Source organism: Sinocyclocheilus rhinocerous, unplaced genomic scaffold (assembly GCF_001515625.1).
Source record: "Sinocyclocheilus rhinocerous isolate Xijiao unplaced genomic scaffold, SAMN03320098_v1.1 scaffold3769, whole genome shotgun sequence".
Classification (NCBI taxonomy): domain Eukaryota; kingdom Metazoa; phylum Chordata; class Actinopteri; order Cypriniformes; family Cyprinidae; genus Sinocyclocheilus; species Sinocyclocheilus rhinocerous.
In genome coordinates, this window is record NW_015650353.1 from 7828 (window position 1) to 28465 (window position 20638).

At 36.1% G+C, this 20638-nt stretch overlaps 1 protein-coding gene and 1 long non-coding RNA gene across 3 annotated transcripts in view; one reads left to right on the top strand and one right to left on the bottom strand.

Moving 5' to 3' along the window:
* Positions 1-6703: 6703 nt before the first annotated feature.
* The window catches only part of LOC107711803 (uncharacterized), a 30666-nt gene continuing 16731 nt past the window's right edge, over positions 6704-20638 (bottom strand). The window contains exons 2-3 of one of the 2 annotated variants that reach the window (XR_001636740.1): positions 8956-9044; positions 6704-6759 (exon numbers count right to left, since the gene is read on the bottom strand). This is a non-coding gene — a long non-coding RNA (uncharacterized LOC107711803). Of the gene's footprint in view, positions 6760-8470; positions 8545-8955; positions 9045-20638 lie in introns of those variants that run through there. The other variant, XR_001636739.1, reaches the window with a different exon arrangement.
* On the top strand, positions 8507-14466 carry LOC107711802 (ATP-sensitive inward rectifier potassium channel 12-like). Its single transcript, XM_016516852.1, has 3 exons — positions 8507-8567; positions 8600-8654; positions 12968-14466. The coding sequence occupies exons 2-3, from the start codon at positions 8632-8634 to the stop codon at positions 14451-14453; spliced, it is 1509 nt and encodes a 502-aa protein (XP_016372338.1). The 5' UTR covers positions 8507-8567; positions 8600-8631; the 3' UTR covers positions 14454-14466.

Consider the following 20638-nt stretch of genomic DNA (forward strand, 5'->3'; position numbering starts at 1 on the left):
AATAGATTTTGGTTTGACTGTATCTATTTGATAAATGAAGTTAACCAACTAACCCAATATTTAAAAAATGTACAAATGCAATAAAAATATCGGTATCGGTACTCGGTATCGGCAAGTACCAAAAATAAAAGTATCGGTATCGGGCGAGTACTGGAAAAAGTGGTATCGGTGCATCCCTAGTTCTTATGATAGAAATTGTAATTAGAACAATTTTTGGGGATTTTTTTACATAGGAAAAAAAATGAACTTTACTTTTTGTAATATCTTGGCTTATCAGACTACTATTTCTATCATAATAACAGATGCAAAAATGTTCTTGTTTGTTTGGACAGATGCTCATCATGATGTAGCTGGCTTTGTATGTGTATTTTAGCTCGTTGTTCAGTGACTTCAGATGGAAGACTGCTGTGAAACAGACCACACAGATCCGCTGCTTTGGCTACATTCAAATCACACCTTATAAATCTCTCTCTCTCACTGAGGTTGTAGATTTGCATTTGTCAAGCAATTGCAGTTCAATGTGATAAATGCAAAATATGGCATGTAAAGTAAAATCACAAAAGCTCAGAAGGATAGGCAAAATATAGCAATACTGAAGAATTAATAGCAATACTGGAGAATTAATTAAAAAGTGCAACAGTAAATTATGTAGCAATCAACAAGTTTAATACAAACATACCACATTAGATGAGCAACAAAATGAATAATAAGCGATACAGAAGTATTTATACTCTGTGAGTGTCTGTACCAGTATTTTCCTCTAGAGGACAGTAAAACTCCCTCAAATACTGATGACAGATTAAAACCTCATAACATAATACATTTACATTACATAAAACACGACAAACGTACAAGAAGAGAATCACATATAGGCTACACTCCACATAGGCCTACTGTTAGGCTATTTAACAATGACTTATTGATTTGTGGTTCATATAAAAACTAAAAACATTGTAAAACTTTAAGGATAATAAGGTATAATTCTGAAAAGCTACTATTCAATGCTTGTTTGACATGAAAGTGGATTAACGCCCTGCTGAAAAAAACAATAGAAACCATCACAGAAATTCTAATGGTTTGCACTACAAATACCTTTACAAACATTACAAACCATCAACTTTTAACCATTAAAAAATGGTTTCCTGTAGTGCATTTTGGGACATATTACATTAGGATCTAGTGGTTTTATAGCAACCAATAGAAGGCAACCAATTACCAGTACAGACCAACAGGCACCATTACAGTTTCCATTAAAACCAGTACAATTCCCATTATAACCAGTAAAACCATTACAAATTATGTGATGGTTATTGTTTTTTGTTTCAGCAGGGTGGGCATTATTTCATATTTAGCGACACTGCATATGTGTTGTTCATCTGTGATCTCTCAGCGTTTGTCACAGAATTGGGTTCTTTTTCAACGATTCAGGTCTATTTAAAAGGGTTGGATTGAGTGTTGCGTGTAAACTCAGTGTGACAGAGGAGCAGTCAACCATTCGCGTTCAAATTAGGAAGTTAGCAAAGGTTTTTTCTTACATAACTGCGAAACACGGTGTGCAAAACAGCAGAAAACGAGAGTTTCCACACGAATGCGTGAAGGGCCACAACGCGAGCAACACTGAACCAGTGGAAAGAGAGAAAAAACACGGGAAAAAGAGAGAGAGCGTGTTCTTGATTCAGACAGACTGAGAGTTGATAATGGGAGAGAAAAACCTGCAAAACTGAGAGACGGAGAGAGACAATGGTGTCCATCAGAGGTCGTGGGAATTTATCAGGACGCCCAGAGGCGATTACAGGCTATTAATACACACACACACACACACACACAACACACAACACACGTCTGGCCTCTAACAATCACTCTTTTCTCTTGTGCTGTGTCACCGTCTTTCTCATGGTAATTTAAGATATGTTTGAGGAGCAGATGTGATCTGAAGGTTGTCTTCATATTCAAGAAACAAACGGAACTTATGCCGTAATGATTGACAGATGCGAAAATGATTAAAGATGAAACAGTAGCCTAACTGTCGCGCCTTTCCTTTGATCTTCGGTTTTCTCTCTCATATTTGAGTGAAACTGCATTAAGTTTATCTCTGACCCCTGTGTCCTTCACCCACTGACCTCATGCCGCCATCGACCCTGTGTGTGTGTTATTGAGGTTTTGGGTCGCGTCCCATTTGAGTCAGAGAGGATCACCTGTCTGCCTGTCTGTCTGAGCGTCTCTCCTGCTTGGGCGGGATGCTATAGGCCTATAGCATATCAAAACATATGGATTTTATTAATTAATTAATTAATCGTTTAGTTTATGATGTGAATCTGTCTCTTTCATATTTAAATCCTCTTTATGCCATTCCCGATTGCGTGGATTTCTAGGCTATCAAACTGACCGCATTTGGACTGCGAAAATTCGCTGAACATACCCTATATCTCGGCATGCATTTTGGCATAGGCTATATACATATTTATTCATACATACATTTTTGCATATACATACATACATTCACACACACACATACACACACACACACACACACACACACACACACACTATAGGCCTATTGCCAAAATGAACAGGTTTGACTATAGTAATTTCCATGAGTACAAATCTTAATGTTAAAGCATATGATATTCTAGGGAATTGTGTGCTTCTAATTGTAAAGCAACAGTTTGGACAGGACCTTTTTCTATTCTAACATGACAATGCCTCATATGGCAAGGTTCAAAAAGAAATGATTGATTCAGTCAGTGTGGAAGAACTTGACTGGTCTGCAAAGCCAAGTCCTAATCCCAGCTGAACACCTCTACTGTGACTTTAAATACAGACCTTGAGCCAAAAACTCATCGCCAAACACCAATGACTTGTACATATAGGTACAGTCATTTCAGACACTTCCAAAACTGTTGCAACAGAGATGGAAATACAATTTTAAATACATGAATTTTGTTTCAATCTTTGTTGAACAACGTCGTTTACACTGCGCTCTTGCGTTACTTGATCTTTTTATTTTGGTGCGTCAATCTGTTGAGTTACTTAGTATAGGAAATTATGATCCGCACTCACGAGAACAATCTTCTTTTTTCTTTTCTTTTACATTCATTACTGATGGGAAAAGACACAAACGTTTCGGCTCAAAGCCTTCCTCACGTTTCAGCTCAAAGCGAGGCTTTGAGCCGAAACGTTTGTGTCTTTTCCCATCAGTAATGAATGTAAAAGAAAAGAAAAAAGAAGATTGTTCTCGTGAGTGCGGATCATAATTTCCTATACTAAGTTTCAATCTTTGTTGCCACAGTTTTGTTAGTGCCTTTTTCTGTTGTAAAGAAGGGGGTGTCCCAATAATTTTGTCCATATGTGTATGTACAAGTCATTGGCGTGTGGTGATGAGTTTTTGGCTCAAGGTCTGCATTTAAAGTCATACCAGAGGTGTTCAGCTGGGATTAGGACTTGGCTTTCTGCAGACCAGTCAAATTCTTCCACACTGACTGAATCAATCATTTCTTTTTGAACCTTGCCTTATACACAGAGGCATTGTTATGTTATAACAGAAAAGGGTCATGTCCAAACTATTGCTATAAAATTAGAAGCACACATTTACCTAGAATATCATTATATGCTTTAACATTACATTTGTACTCATGGAAATTACTAAAGTAATCAAACCTGTTCATTAGAAGGGGGTGTTTCCAACACTTTTGACAATATAGTAGCCTATATATAGAGAGAGTGAGCCTAGAGAGAGAGGGAGAGAGATTAAAGTTGCTTATTGTGCATTAATACAACAATAGCATTATTTGTTCTTTCTTCCTGATAAATGCAGCCTCTTTCCATCATAATGTCCTAACAGGATCCTGCCTCACTCCTCCTCTCCTCTCAGCTCGTCTCTCTCTCGGTGTTTTCTCCCACACACACTCCTACTGTCACTCCACGGCTGTCATATGTTCAGATTTCCCCACCTCCTCATGCAGGCCTCCACCGCCGAAAATAAGAGCTCGCACAACAACCGCTCGTCTCCATAGAAACCATGCAGTGGCCGCTTTTAAAATCTCTCTAATGAAAAAATCAGGACAGAAACACAGATCAGAGGTCATAATACCAGTGTTCACAGACGCTCAAGGAGAGTTATGAACACCCAGAGCATGAACATGTTACCCAAAGGAGACAGAAAGAGATGCGGGAGAACATTTGGGTTTGGACACTAAATAATTTGACAAGAGGAGGAAGATAGATACATTCCCTCTAAGAATAGCAGAAAATCTGTGACGCTGAAGAAAACGAAAAAGATTAAAAGTCTGTTATCCCACAGACAGAAGAAAAAAACAAAGATAATTCAGTCGAGACAACTCATCAATGTCGTGAACAAGAGCGCGTTCTGATATCCATCATGTCTGAACTAATTTGGACTGAATTTCACTTGACATCAATCTGAAGTGAATATAATCACAGTGATAGGCTCACATCTTTCTCCTCCTCCTCCTCCTCCTTCGTTATCCACCGGTCACCCACATGAGCGCGAGACCGCGAGGATGAGGAGGAGAGCGCGCGCGCGCTCGGAGATTACCGCGTGAGTGAAGTCAAAACGGAGAGACCGGAGGGATTAACCTGCAAAAACTACAAGAAAACATGAATTACAAAAACACGCGGCCGGTAAAGTCGTGACAATGATGGGTGTGTTCGGAGAATAGGAAAAAAAGAGGGAGAGAAAGAAAACAGGACGAGCGAACGGAGTGCGTTTACCGCCAAAACACCAAGTGACCGCGAGGAGAAAACTAATTTACGGGGGGAAAAAAACGTTTACAGATGAGATATTTGCTTTTATAAGGTGAGCAATTCTTCATATCTTCATGTGTGTAGTAAGCTTGTCTGATTATACAAATGTCTGAATCGCTGTTAAAGTTTTCCTAGTTTATTTCCATACAACATTTATGAGGAATTATTATACTGGCATTTGGATGACGATGTCGCTGCATATAGTGTAAAATAGGACCTATACTATATGGTCAAATAATCTGCGTAATTTACGACTAGGCTACATGCTGATATGGCAATTATTAGTATTATTATTATTAGTCCTATTATTATAATTAGGAGTCGTAGAAACACAAATTAATGTTATAAATTAGGCTATAGCCCACTTGATGTCCGTTCTTAATTTCTTAAATTAACTAGGATATAATTTATAACTTTCATTAGTGATATAATGTGACAATATGCACATTCAAAGGACTGGCGTACATATCAAATCGACTGCGGATGGGCAGATGAGGTGCGGATAAATGCGGCTGAAACAGAGAAAATAAACTTTGATGTTGTAATGAAAAGAGATTATTCTCTGTTTGAGATCACGCACTGATCGCGCGCCGCATCTGGAGTTTTACTGGATTTACCGCGCGCGCGGAAACGTACCTGCGCGTCATATTTTATGTCACAGTCTCAATCCCGCGGATTTGAGGCGAACATCTGCTGCATGATGAAACCCCTGCGGTCAATTCGAAGTAATTATAAGTTTTCTGATGAGTTTTATACTCCGTTTACTACAGAACACTCTAGTAATAACCGAAAAAGCTGTTTAAACTGCTAGCGCGGGAAACTGGAGTTCTATGGCGCGGTTCGTTTGCAGCGCGGGCGCGTGTCTCGGCCAGTTTCCAGTGGAAAGCGCTTAATGTGCGGGAGAATCTGCCGCGTGACTTCATTTGATTCCCCTGATCAATAAGAGCTTAATGCACTTAATGCACTGACAAAAACAAAGTGTTTCCACACTTACAGAAACGTACCACGGTTTAACTATAGTTGTAGTTTGGACACACTTAATACCGTACCATTTACATAGGCGACAGTGCCAGGAAAATACTGCGTTATATAAATATGGTAATTATGCAGTACCATGGTAGGCTACATGTCAAAGTATGACAGTATTTTTGTGATATAATCAATTAACAAGCACAGCACTTTTCTGCAAATTAAGAAAGAGTACAAATTTGGTTCAAACTGTCAAAATTGGGTGCACAAAGTCTATAGACTTACCCAAAGCACACAATGACAATGTACCAAACTACAATGGCCAGAAAAAGTATCTGAATATCGAAATCACACTTATGTCATTAGTAGCTTACCGTTTATTTTAAAGAAACATGTACAAACTAAATATATAGTAAGAAGGTTGGTTTGAAATGCTATAACAATAGATGTTTAAGTTAACAAATGTATTGTCTAAATTTGTCATTAGTGGATTATGTTAATGTGATTTAATGTGTGGAACTACAAACAATGGATTGTGGCACCAACAAGGTCATGGGTTCAGTTCCAGATGAACTGATTAAATGCATACCTTGAAAGCAATGTAAGTCACTTTGGACAAAAGTGTCTGCCAAGTGCAGAAATGTAAACATCAACAAAACACCAGCTGTTACTGAAGACAAAGATCCTGCAGTCTTTGAGATACAGACACTTGATCTAATGAATGACGTCAGATATGAGGAAACGTGTATGAGAAATTGAAACTATTCACAAAAATTGTGATTTCTGTTCTTCTGACATATTTTTAGTGAAGCACCTTAAGAGCTTCATCATTTATCTAAAGAATAATAAATATATCAGATTAAATCTGCTTGAGTCTGAACTCACCTTCTGTCATTGTGTGTGTATGTGTGCGTGCTGTTGTCATATTAATCCCACACACACATACACACATGGACAGACGGACGGACGTCTCAGATTACAGCACAGGATCCTCAGGGCTCATTTCTCTGGATCTGCTTCATATCACTGTTAAAAATGAGAGATGAAGAGATTATTCAGATATCACTGGATTAGGAATTAAGAAAGAAATGTCTTCCACACACACACACAATCAGGGATTAAGTGTGTGTGTTCATGTTGTGTAACAAAGGTTAAGTCCATTTTGATTGTAAAGAGCAGTTATTGAGTCACATGCGTCTGTACTGTTGACGTCTGCATCTTCAACAATCCCACTCTCTCCTCAAACTATTTAATATGTCATTTAAATTGACTGTTCATCACAAGACATACTAATCTTTTCAAACAGTAGCTTAGAGGAGGTGTGTGTGTGTGTGTGATTGATGTCTGTAATGAGACCATGATCATGAAACACAGAAAACTGCCCTTCAGACATAATCAGATCACTTCACTGTCATTTACAGTGTCATGAAATGACAGTAAACACAATATAAAATACACAATAAACACACAACCTACAAAATGTACAAGTACACTCTAAAAATGGGAAGAGCCTAACATCTTTTTGAGCTATGATAGCTTTAACGAAATTATGTTTAACCAACAAACTACACTTTATTTTTAGCATAAACACATTTTTAAGTTGATTATTCAAAATAAAGTTGCTACCAATTGTTTCAACCTAATTCACTCATAAATTAACTGTTGGCCTTGGAACCAATTAATCGGGTATATTTCAGTTCAAATCAACGCCTAATATATAGCACATGGCAAATTTTAGCATGTAAATTTGACTAGTAAGTAAGATATTACTTGTCACATTAGCTCTACCCTTCAACACAATGGTAAAAAATGTAACCCAACCTTACAGAAACTCTTTTAAATGTTAAACATAACAGCATTAAATACTAACACGTCTTTCCCTTCACTAAAACACATTAAATAACAGTTAATTTTAACATTTAATCTCCTTATCCAGTCCAATGCAAACTGAAATGTACTTTTAAATACAGACATTTCAGGTTAACTTTACACACAATATTAAGTTAATGTAATGATCAACATTATGTCAACAGAACTCATCAAAATAATGTTTGCAACTTACATTTTAATTAAATGCATGACCGGAAGATTAAATAAATTTAATTTATTAAGTTGCAGTAATAGATCCCCTAAATTACTTTTTAGAATGTATTTCATATTTCATAGACAACAAGACGTATAAAACATGCAGCACTAAAATTGCAATGACACACTAAAAACACAAACTAAAATAATTTGCCATCCAGATTAGTTAACAACCACTGCCCAGATTACCCAAACATAAGTATTTTTATTCAAATATATTTTAAATAAAATTAAGTAATTCTATTTAGAAAATATCTACAGTATATTGTAATATATTTTTATTTTTTTCTATTTTCTACAATTAATGCCACATATTCTGTCATTTAAATGTACAGACATTCAAATTAATTGTTTAAATACTATTTGGAGCTATTGTATATCTAACAAATGTTTTAATCTAAAAATATAAGTCTAAATATAGAGCTGGACATTTAGAGAACATGCAAATCAGTGACGGTTGTTAGCCTACATCTTAGTGTGTGAGTGTGTGTGTTTGTGTGTGAGGGCTATTTTAACAGCTGCTTTGACCCAGATCACAGCATCCAAACCAGAACACAAATATAGTTTGTGTCCACATCACATCAGCCTGAACTTTCAGCATCACATCACGGCTGATGCGTCTCTGTTTCTCTGTCTGCAGTGTGTGACATACAGTAGATCCAGGTGTGTCAGGATGCTGATACCCAATCTTTCCGGGTAAACGGAGAACACTGTTCCGTCGTGTCACTGAAGAACGCAGCGCGCACACACACACACACACACACATACACACACACACACGCACACACACACACGCTGAAGATCAAATACAGCATGGGAACCAACAGAGCCAACAGGTAAGAGTAGAATGTGTGGGAGCATTCACGTTTATGGGTCAAAATATGGCACAAAGTATGCATAGTTTACTCAATTTGAATTATTTCTAATATTACAAAATTCATTTGGATGAATCAGTATATGTGATGAAATTTGTGTCTCTTTTTTGAGAGCTTTGAACTATGTTCTGTTTAAAAAGTTTCCTTTTTCCAAGGCAATTTGTCTTGGACTCAAAAGCTGCAATGATACACAAGTAACACATACGAGTAAAGACAGAGACACATGACAAATATCAAATAATAAAGCATAAAGAGGTTTTACCCATCAGCAAGAGCCCTGTAAACATCTGATGGTGTTCATGTTCGTTTACTGAAGTCTTTGGTTCTTCCATTACCCTAAACACCACACACCTGAGGAGTAATGAAATAATTTTATTAAACATAGTTCACAGAAACAATATCATTGTCATCATTTACTCAAGTTGTTCAAACCTTATGACTTTCTTTCTAATTTGGAACACAGAAGATGATATTTTGAGAGTTTTTTGTCCATACAATAAAAGTCAATGGGTTCCAATGTTGTTTGTTTGTTTCCAAATGTTTAGAAAGAATACAGGTTTGGAATGCCATAAGGGAGAGTAAATGATGACAGAATTATCCTTTTGAGTTAAATATCCATTTGAGTCCTTAAATCTGTGGAATAAATGGTAAAATGCTGCCAAATGTAGAACTAGGGTTCAACTCAAAAGTTTGTGGACATTTTCTCAGCTGGTTAGTTTATCAGTCTGAACTCTCAGAGTCAAATAATGTGTGTTTAAAGGGATAGTTCACCCAAAAATGAAAATTTGATGTTTATCTGCTTACCCCCAGGGCATCCAAGATGTAGGTGACTTTGTTTCTTCAGTAGAACACAAACGAAGATTTTTTAACTCAAACCGTTGCAGTCTATCAGTCATGTAATGTAAGTGAATGGGAATCACGGCAAACATACATACGTAAAAAAAACATACACAAGCAAAACCAATTTAAACCCTGCGGCTCGTGACGATACATTGATGTGTAAAGACACGAAACGATCGGTATGTGCAAGAAACTGAACAGTATTTATTAGTGATGGGACGATTAATACCGATGCTCTGACGCAGTTTTCAAAGCACTATTGTATCACACACTGTGCCGATGCTTGTATCGAAATGACAACACCACGTCATTGATAACGTTTGAAGCTTCGAACGTCATGCAGTATAGGAAGGTCGGGACAGCTGGTTTGAAAAGATTTGGCGCTTCGCATGACTCTTGTGTTTGACTTTACATTGACTTGGTTGAGTTTCACACAAATGCCGGCACAGACATGCATGTTCGGTTAGAATCGCCCTAAACTCGTGCATCTTCGGATGCGGAGCTGCACGGAAAGTTACCAAAATGGTGTGCACACCGCCACGCAAAATGAGTTAGCGCGCACTCAAAGCGAACTTCCGCCAACACCGCGATGACGTCATATTTGCCGCGCGCACCCAAGCGAACTTGCGGACGCGTCGAATATAAATCAGCCTTCACGCGCCGGCTGAAGAAGAAGAGGCGAACACGCTCAGGACAGTTCAGACATTGCGGTAAATCAGAGGTAAAAAAACGATATAAATACTGTTCAGTTTCTTGCACAGACCGATCGTTTCGTGTCTTTACACATCAATGTATCGTCACGAGCCGCAGGGTTTAATTTGGTTTTGTTTGTGTATGTTTTTTTGACTCTCAAAGCCGTGATTCCCATTCACTTACATTATAAGACTGATAGACTGCAACGGTTTGAGTTAAAAATAGTTTGTGTTCTACTGAAGAAACAAAGTCACTTACATCTTGGATGCCCTGGGGGTAAGCAGATAAACATCAACTTTTAATTTTTGGGTGAACTATCCCTTTAATGCTGCTTCTCTAGAACAAGACCATCTTAGACCTATTAAAGAGGATGAGGAAGGACAACATCTTGCTATTTAAGGCAAGACTATGGGCTATTTTGCTTCCATATCATGTCTTCTTTTAGATTAGTGGAAAGAAAACATCCAAAATACACATTAAACTGTTTGTTTTATTGTACTTTATTGTAGATTTCAATCTCAATACATATCTTTAAAAGTTTGTTTCTCCACTTCAGCTGCACTTACATATACCAAACGTAACAGTTTTATTCCTGTCTATATTCTGAAGGTTTTGCTGATGGGTTTGTTCATATATCATTCCTTGTTTTTATTATTGCACTGTATATATTTGCTCATGTAGATTTCAGATTTCTTATAATGAGTTTTTATCTCTACTTCAGCAACACTTACACTAAACTTTATTTCTCTCTATATTCTGAAGGTTTTTACTGAGGGATTTGTTCATATATCATTCACACTGATTTATATAACACTTTATTCCAAAAAACATGGTAAAAATGCATTTCTTTATAGACTGAGTTTGTTTCTCTACTTCAGCAGCACTTACATACACCAAACTTTACAGTTTTATTCCTATCTATATTTTGAAGGCTTTTACTGAAGGGGTTGTTCATATATAATTCATACTGATTATATAACAATTGATTCCTAAAAACGTGGTGAAAATGTATTTTTTTCTGGCTGTTTACAGTATTATCTGATTTATGGAGTGATAAAAAGAAAAACCCAAAATTCCCTCTGTAAAAACCTTTAACTCTAACATGACAACAAAATCAAACAAGAATTTTGAACATGGTTTTATCCAGTTTTCAGATAAATATATGCAAATTTGTGCACCTTTGACTAGATAACGCCCCATTTGGATATTTAACCTGTAAAACATTTTACTTGCCTTAAATAATGACTTTTTTTAGGTTAAAAAAAGCTTAAAATAATAAACTTCATGCCAAAATTTTTACAATTTTGTTCAACAGCCAGATTTTTACACTTTTTTTCATTCAATAAACTAGACACAGTAACAGTAATTATTGAAAATACGGTTTCATATGAAGTTTCACTGGCTCAGACACATTTACTGTCACTCATGTGCTCCACCAAACATCAGCAGATGATTGAGAGCCAGTAACACTGGCAAACTGTTTATTTATTTGCTTATTAGTGTGTGTGTGTGTGTGTGTGTGTGTGAGAGAGAGAGAGAGATAGAGAGAGAAAGAGAGATAGGGCTCAGGTTATAATCCCTAAACCTTCACTGACCGCAATCCTGATATGGCTAAATGACTGGCCTTCCCTCATAATCCCAGATGAGGGGCAGGTAACGCACACCTGAGGCCCTCATACCTTCACACACAAAAATCTGAAGAGAGGGACAGGGAAGCTATGGAGAAACAGACAGTCCTGATCCCACTGACAGAACCTTCAGTAAAGGTTTGGGAGGTTCATCAGGAGGATCCGTCAGTGTGTTTCTGCAGAGAGACGCATTAGTGACTCATGGTTTATCTGGAGTGAGTGTGTGTCCTTTAGAGCGTTCACTGGAAAGAACAAATGCTCCAATCAGATTACAGCGCTTCACCTGTCCTCCTGCAGCTCCAAAAACTCACATTTCACACATTTAGTTATTTTTATAGTGCTTTATACAATACAGATAGTTTCAAAGCAGCTTCACAGAAATAAAAAGCAAATAACAGTGTAGCAAAATTAATCAACTAAGAAACAAATTCAAATTCTGCTTTAAAGCAGCTCTACAGAAAACATTAGTGTCATTATTCAGAGCAATTCATTTCAAAGCTCATTCAATTCAGTTCACGATTATTAGCTATCTATAACTATTCAAAACAATTTATCAAGTTAATTGATGTATACCTGAATACCTGAAATAGAATAAAATAAAATATACCTGAATTCAAAATAACTTTATTAGTTTAAAAAAAACCTAAAACTACAACTGAAATAAACTAAATAGTAATATTTAAAAATAAAAACAAAATCATGTGAAATTAATACAAATTGAACTAAAATTAAAACAAAAACCTGAAAATCTAGAAATAAAAGCTGATTCCAAATATAAATAAATATATATTAGTTATTTTATAAATAAAAATAAAACTGTAAAACAAATGCATTATTATAAATAGTAATATTAAAGAAAAGATACAAGTGCATGAAATTACTAAAAATCTAACTGAAATTAAAATGAAAACTGAAAATATATAAATAAAAGCTAATGCACAATATTAAAACAAACAGAAAAAAAAAGTAAAATAAAAAAAAAAAACTGAAAAAAGTGAATTCAAAAGATAAATAACTATAATTATTCAGCTCAATGTTCATTCAATTCTGGTTAAAAAAAATCTCTCTGAAGATCCGTTTTCTGACCACAAACTCTTCTGTTGTCCCTCTCAGGTACAGCATCGTGTCTCCTGATGAGGAGGGTCTGAAGATCTCCACCCTCGGCCTCCACAACGGCCACGGCTCAGGACGGCTTCACTCCCCCGGTGGAGAGGCAGGCCCAAGCGCGGCATCGACGGTGATGAGGCCCGGCTACAACAGGAAGATCTCCACGTCCGGCCGCGGCCAGCTGCGGAGCCGCTTCGTCAAGAAGAATGGTCAGTGCAACGTGGTCTTCGCCAACATGGACGACAAGCCGCGGCGGTACCTGGCGGACATCTTCACGACGTGCGTGGACATCCGCTGGCGGTACCTGCTGATGATCTTCTGCTCCACCTTCTTGTTCTCCTGGCTCGTGTTTGGCTTGATCTTCTACAGCGTGTCTTTAGCGCACGGGGACTTCGATAAAGATCACGAGAGCAGCAGAAAGCCGTGGAAACCTTGTTTGCTGCATGTCGAGAGTTTCGTCGGCGCGTTCCTGTTCTCAATCGAGACCCAAACTACGATTGGTTACGGCTGGCGCTGCGTGACCGAAGAGTGTGCCGTAGCGATCGTAACGGTGGTGGTGCAATCGATCGTTGGATGCATCATTGACTCTTTCATGATTGGCACCATCATGGCCAAAATGGCACGTCCGAAGAAGCGAAACCAAACCTTGCTGTTTTCGCATAATGCGGTGATTGCGTTGCGTGACGGGAAGCTGTGTTTAATGTGGCGCGTTGGGAACCTTCGGCGAAGCCACATCGTTGAAGCCCACGTTCGCGCTCAGCTCATCCGACCCTACGTGACGGCGGAGGGCGAGTTCATCCCGCTGGAAAATATGGATTTGAACGTGGGCTACGACGAAGGTACAGACCGCCTCTTCCTGGTGTCGCCACTAGTAATCGTACACGAAATCGACGAGGACTCGCCGCTTTGGGGAATGAGTCGGGCAGATCTCGAATCGGACGATTTCGAGATCGTAGTGATCCTGGAGGGAATGGTGGAGGCGACAGCAATGACCACGCAAGCCCGTAGTTCGTACCTTTCCCGCGAGATCCTATGGGGTCACCGCTTCGAGCCAGTCATCTTCGAGGACCGCGATCGCTACCAAGTCGATTACGCGCATTTCCACAAAACCTATGAGGTTCCCTCGACGCCCGCCTGCAGCTCTAAGGAGCTGAGCGAACTGACCGGGCACCGTTCGTCCGGGTCGTCCCGTTCCGTGACGCCAGACAGCCGCAGCCGGGCGCAGACGCTCCGCCCGCCGCACTCGCCCAGCGCCTTCTGCTACGAGAACGAGGTGGCGCTGTGCTGCGGAGAGGACGAGGAGGAGCAGCCACGCGACCAGCTGACCGTCGCTCCCACAGACTTCCAGAAAATGTTCCAGGATTCGGCCACCATGACCTCTGGAAACAACATGCTCTGCGTACTGGACATGGACAATCAGATCGAGTTTGACATTCTGCAGACTGCCATACCACTCGACCCCATGACGTATAAGAGCGAATCCGAGATATGACATTCCCACAAGTACATGCATTTAAATACATTTAATTATATATAAATGTAGTTATATAAATATTTAAGTAAATTATTCAAATGTATTATACTGAGGTTATAAAATTTATTTATATAAATAAATAAATAAATGTAATATAATGTATTAATTTATATAAATGTGTTACGTAAATATATAATAATTTACTTAAATATAAATGTAGAAAGTTATGTTTATAAATATTTAAATACATTTATAAAAATACATGTTATTTATATATAAATGTACACTGATATATTTATAGAAGCAAATTATTTATTAAACTGTATTATTTATAATACAGTATTATTTATATAAATGTATTATATAAATGTAATACTTCTGAATAATTTATTTGCATAAATAAATATAAATAATTTACTAGTAATAAATTTGTATATAAAAAAATAAATTACATAAAATGCATTATATTTAAATACATTTACAAATAAATAAATACATTATATATATATATATATACTGTATATATACACACACACACATTTATCCTAAATGCATTCATAAATATAATACATCCAAATAATTTACTTGTATAAATAAATATACTTAATATAATACATTTGTATATAAATAATACATGTATTTAAATAAGCGTATATTCATTTACATAAATTGAATATATTTATATGATTAAATACATCTATTATTTATATATAAATAAATCGCCTTGCCTGCATTGGTTTTGTACTTTGCTCATCGCAGTCTTCCCAAAGGAGGAAGTGGGGGTGTTTGGCCTCAAGGAACACGTGACCCTAAAGGTTATGACCTCATGTCATGTCATATAAATGGTCATTGATGAGTCTTCCAGCAGAGATTAAACGCATCCTCAGTGGAGCTAGTGACAGAAAGTAAGACTAATGCCAAGAAGACTGAAACAAGTGAAGCACAAATAACGTCACCAAAGGAGTCGAGCTCAGGACGGACTGATGTTTCTCTCTGTTCATGTGTACAGTTACTGTAAATATGACATAAAAAAAACTGTCAGATTCTTCAGACAAAATGGATCCATGTGCTTCATTAATGTTGATTAACACAAAATACTTAGAGTTCACCAGGTCACAACAGTGCAATAAACTTTAATAGTCTCCAAATTATAACTGTGAGTTCAACAAAAAAAGACTGGTTTTGATAACTTGAATACAAAAGCAACATTAGTTAGTTTGTCAAATTCTATCATTTAAAGTTCTATTTGAGTAGATTTTTTTTCCAGCTCTGTCATTTGTTTGAATGTTTGGAGGGATGGAAAGATGAACGCTGTGAATACTGTCTGAAATTAAGTTCCATCCTGGTGAAAGAATCTCAACGGTTCATTAAATATTTTTTATGAATTTATGTTCGAAGCAATGACAGCTTTCTAGTGTTAAAAATTTAAAGTTTTTCATGATTAGGGAAATCATGATTTATTATTCTAAAAATATGCATCTGAAAACAATGGAAGCCCATTTATGCTATGGAATTTTTAAAAAAAGAAAGTAATTACTACTACTCACAATTCAGACTTTGTTTCTCGCAGTCTTGAGGGGGAAAAAAAAGACAAAATTGTGAGAAAAAATTAAAATTCAGACTTTTTTGCTCTCACAAGTTTATATTTCGCAATTCTGTGTTTCCACCACAGAATAAAAAAAGAAAGTTTAAATCTCGCAGTTCAGAATTTAATATCTCATAATTCAGACTTTTTTTTTTCTCGTGAGTCTTCGATTATAGCTCTAAATTCTGAGTTTGTCACAATTCAGACTTTTCAAAAAAAAAAAGAAGCGAGTTTTGTGATTTTTTTGTGATTCTCACTGAATTGTGAGGCAAGTCACAATTACCTTTTTTTTAATTTTTCATTCTGTGCTGGAAAGAGGCTTCCATACAATAATGCAATCTTAATCTAACCAGCTAATTGTGGGTGTTTTCTTGTTTTGTTTGACATGTTAAGCGTGTTGCACATCATTATAATGTTGTCGTATGGTTTTGTGTTGGACTCGTCCAGCGTTTAAAAGGGAATGAGGTTTAATGCAGTCGAGCCGTTTGGCGATTGTGTGATATGTTGATGTGTGTCTGTGGAAAAAGCACTTTCACTCTTGAATTGTACTGTGAATCCAGGACAGATGGACACGGTGATATAAGCTGATGTAGTGAGTTATAAATGCTCCAGTCTTTAATGTATAAACTAGAGATCAATAGCAATGTTCATTTTTTATGTTTCCCCTGTCTATTCTCCGATTGTGCTCGTCTCAGGATGGTTCTGGGCGAATCTGATGTGTGTAAATATAAAGCTGCTGCATGATGGCAATCTTTTCTCAGCTGGTTTTACGCGTCTTCCCGTTTGAAAATCTTCCAGATGATGTTCTGATGGAGAAACTTTACTTGAAAGAGTCGAAACTCCCGAAATGCACTTTATCTTGTTGTGTTGCACCTTCTAATGTGATACCGAAATAAATCTTTCTACTGCACTATTGTTGGATGTCTAAGCCCATATTAAACACACGAGCAGTGACGTAAATCACAGACTAGCATAGCACTACATGACCTCTCATCGCTAACCGCATGACCTCCGTGCTTCAGGAAATCATTTGACTAAAACTTGGTTCATGAAACAGACTGGTAGAAAAATGACTGAATACAACTGCACAGCTGTTCACTAAATTTAGAAGTTATTTTCAAAAGGACTGAACAATACAGATTTAGTCAGAACATCAGATAAACACTCCTGCAGATAAACATTTCACACATCTGATGACAGCATGAGTCTCTCATCTCACCGGCGGATGGAGCAATACACTAACATTTTACACACAAGCACACAAAACCAACACAACCAGCGCCCTCTGCTGCTCACTGATGCTTTCCACAAATACACACCTACCTCAGAAATAAATAATACTCGAAAAACAAAAAACAATATTCGAGATATTTTAAAAGTCAACAGAAAAAATGATAAAAAAATACATTCGCACATTTTAAACTTTTACAGAGAATAAAACATCACCTACCTCAGAAATAAATAATACTCATAAAAAAACAATATTCGAGATATTTTAAAAGTCAACAGAAAAAATGATAAAAAATACATTCGCACATTTTAAACTTTTACAGAGAATAAAACATTATTTTAGTACCTTCTGAGGTGTACAGAAATACATATTTTAGCAGCTATTAAACGTTTACAGAGAAAAAAATACATATTAGCCCATTTTAAAATATATTAGCACATTTTTAAAGTGTACAGAGATAGATTAAGAGAATATCAGAGAACCTTTGCAAGTCAAGAGAACATGTGAAAGCGTTTTAATTGATCTAGGTTTTATTTTGATATGGACCGGGGGGGGAGCTGAAAAACGGATAGGTAATTCTGGAAGAAAACTACCAGTATATTTTCAGGTTTACGGACATTCCTTGAACCCTAAAACGAAACGCAATACAAAAACCCAAGTCCTTTATATAAACACGATATAAAAGCGAACAGAGACCGTTCTCAGAACTCTAGCTAACGTTCTGGCAAGGTTCTCTCAAGATTATGAACAAACGTTCTTCCGATAACGCTAATAGAACGTTCGTTCGAACTGACCTGGTCTTTAATAATGTTCTCAAAACATTAGTACAAAAACATATCTGTAGGTGTACATTGTTCATGGACATGTTACATTTTTTAAATGTTTTAGTTGAACGTTGATATAATGAGTGTTTCTCTTTAAAATGTAACTACTTGTTTGAAAATTGTCCGAATATTCAGACCATTCAAAATAAGCATCCTGTTTTAAAAATTATAAAATGGAATGTTGATCGTATAAACAGGAAAAAGTAGGCTGAGCATCTCAGACAGCGGCAGTAGAGGGAGACAGAGAGACCGAAACACATTCAGAAAACCCCCCCCACAAGAACTGAGTCCAGTTACTGAAACACAGCCATTGTTAACTCTTAAGAACTAGTCTGACCAGATAGCCAAGAGATCATCTTTCTTACTGCTCATTCTATTTTATTTTTTAAATAAACTGAATTAGAAAATGGTTAAGACTAGTCTCAAAGAAAAAAAAAAAAATTAGATGACTAATTTGTAATACTAGTCTAATCAGGTTATGAGACCGGCCGCTGAACTTCTGCCCCTAACAGTGACCTTTGACCTCAAGGGTCAGAGTAAAAGTTCAAAGACAACAACCTTTCTTCATTTTTCTTTCTTTCTGGAATCAAAATGTTTCATTATAAATGTGTTTTGTTGTGAATATTCTTTTAACTAGTCGTGCATTTATAGGCTTTACCACTTTCCATCCTGTTTAAAACCCTTTTAACTAACAAAAGCCTGTTTCTCAATGATGTCAGACGAAGGAAGTGACATCGTCTGATGTTTTCTAGTGTTAGTTTGTCACTGACATGGCACAAAATATTGAAAAAAAAACATTTGAAGAATTGTCTGTACAAGTAATTTTAATTTAAATGATTAAACTAATGTAATAAATTGAGTTGAATCTCGTATAACCTATAAAAAAATGTAGCTGGAATTGGTAAAATTAATTTTGAAGAGCTAAATTAATGAAATAAAAACATATTATGAATATGACTTATTGATCACATAATTTTTTATATAAAATAGTATCTCTATGATACTAAAATAACACTGTATCAAGTAAATAATCAAGTATTACACTAAACAATTCTGATGAATATCTTTCATTATTATACTGTATTCCTCAAATTAATGTAAATATCAATTATAATTTAACTATTATATTTCAACGTCATTTTTAAGTTACACAAGATTCAACTTGAGTGAGTTTAGTATAATCTAAGTTGAAATAACTTAGCATTATTGCAGAAGCATCGAGATACTAGTTCTTGTTAATATTTTGAATTAGATTTTATTTGTATATTTTCTACTTTTTAATGTTCATTTTAGCTAAAATTTTTGTAAATTTCCTGCTTTGTCATTTTCATTAGATTTTGTTATTTTTTAAATGTCTATACAGTTTTCACTCATTTTATTTCAGTTTTAGTTATTTTAGAACATCAGCTTAAACAAAATGAAAATAAAATAAATGTTATATATATTATATATATATAATTTTATTTCAATTACCTTTTATTTTATATATAAAATATATTATTTATTATATTATTTTATTTATTATATATTATAATATTATTTAGTTTCAAATAAAATATATATAATAATCCTGCAGCCAGTTTAATTATACATTAAAAAATTACGGCTGGAACTAAATTTCAGTTTTTAATCTGAAGTAGGTGGACTTTTTTACAGTGTAAAGTTGAAGTGACCAAAGCAGATTTCTGATCCACACTTTCATTGAAATACTCCTTAAACGACAACATGAACACATGATTTTTTGAGTGTCACGGACCCAAACCCATCGATTAACCTCTGCAGCTCGTCTTTTGGAGGAGGTTCTGGGAGAGAGAGATGTTTGCGGATCCACGCCTGAGGCAGACAGACTCATTACTGAGAGACAGAGAGAGAGAGAGACAGGCGTGATGAAACTGATAGTGCTGTATTGTGTGGGTCAGTAACAGAGGCTCATTGTCAGGATTTACTGCCCCCTGCACTGCTCATTATGAGCCGTTCCCCCTCACTCGCACACATCCCTCCATCCCTCCATCCATTCTCACAAACCCTGCTTCCTGTCTCCTCTCTCTCTGGAAATACATAAACATGCAGCTTTACATCTGAAGATCTCCTCTCATTTTAGTACATTTTAAATTTTATTTTACTAAATAAATCTGTTTATTTCATGAAAGTAAAAGCATTAATTAAAGTCCTGCTGAGTTTAAAAGTGGATCAGCAGCACCTCCTGCCTGCAAACACTGCAACTACAGTAAAAATCACTTTTTTTTAAAAGTTTTTTTTTTGTATTTGCAGATACTTGTATCCAATGTGACTGGCAAATGAGGAATAAAACTACCAAAAACTAATTGGAACTCAAATTAAACTCATCTTAGCTGAAATTAGTAAATCCTTATTGGACAATTCTGCAACACTGACCAGTGTTATTTTAGTATAATTTAAAATACTATTATTTTATATATTTTTTCTAAATATTTTGAATTAGTTTTTTTAGGTAACACTAAGTTCTCACTTATTTTAATGTGTCCCTGTTACACGTTACATGTACTTACTATTATAATAACAATAAATTATGCATAATTACATG

Coding starts and splice junctions, on each gene's coding strand:
- LOC107711802 (XM_016516852.1), top strand. CDS start 8,632: ATGGGAACCAACAGAGCCAACAG. Junction 8,655..12,967: donor GGAACCAACAGAGCCAACAG/GTAAGAGTAGAA, acceptor TGTCCCTCTCAG/GTACAGCATCGTGTCTCCTG.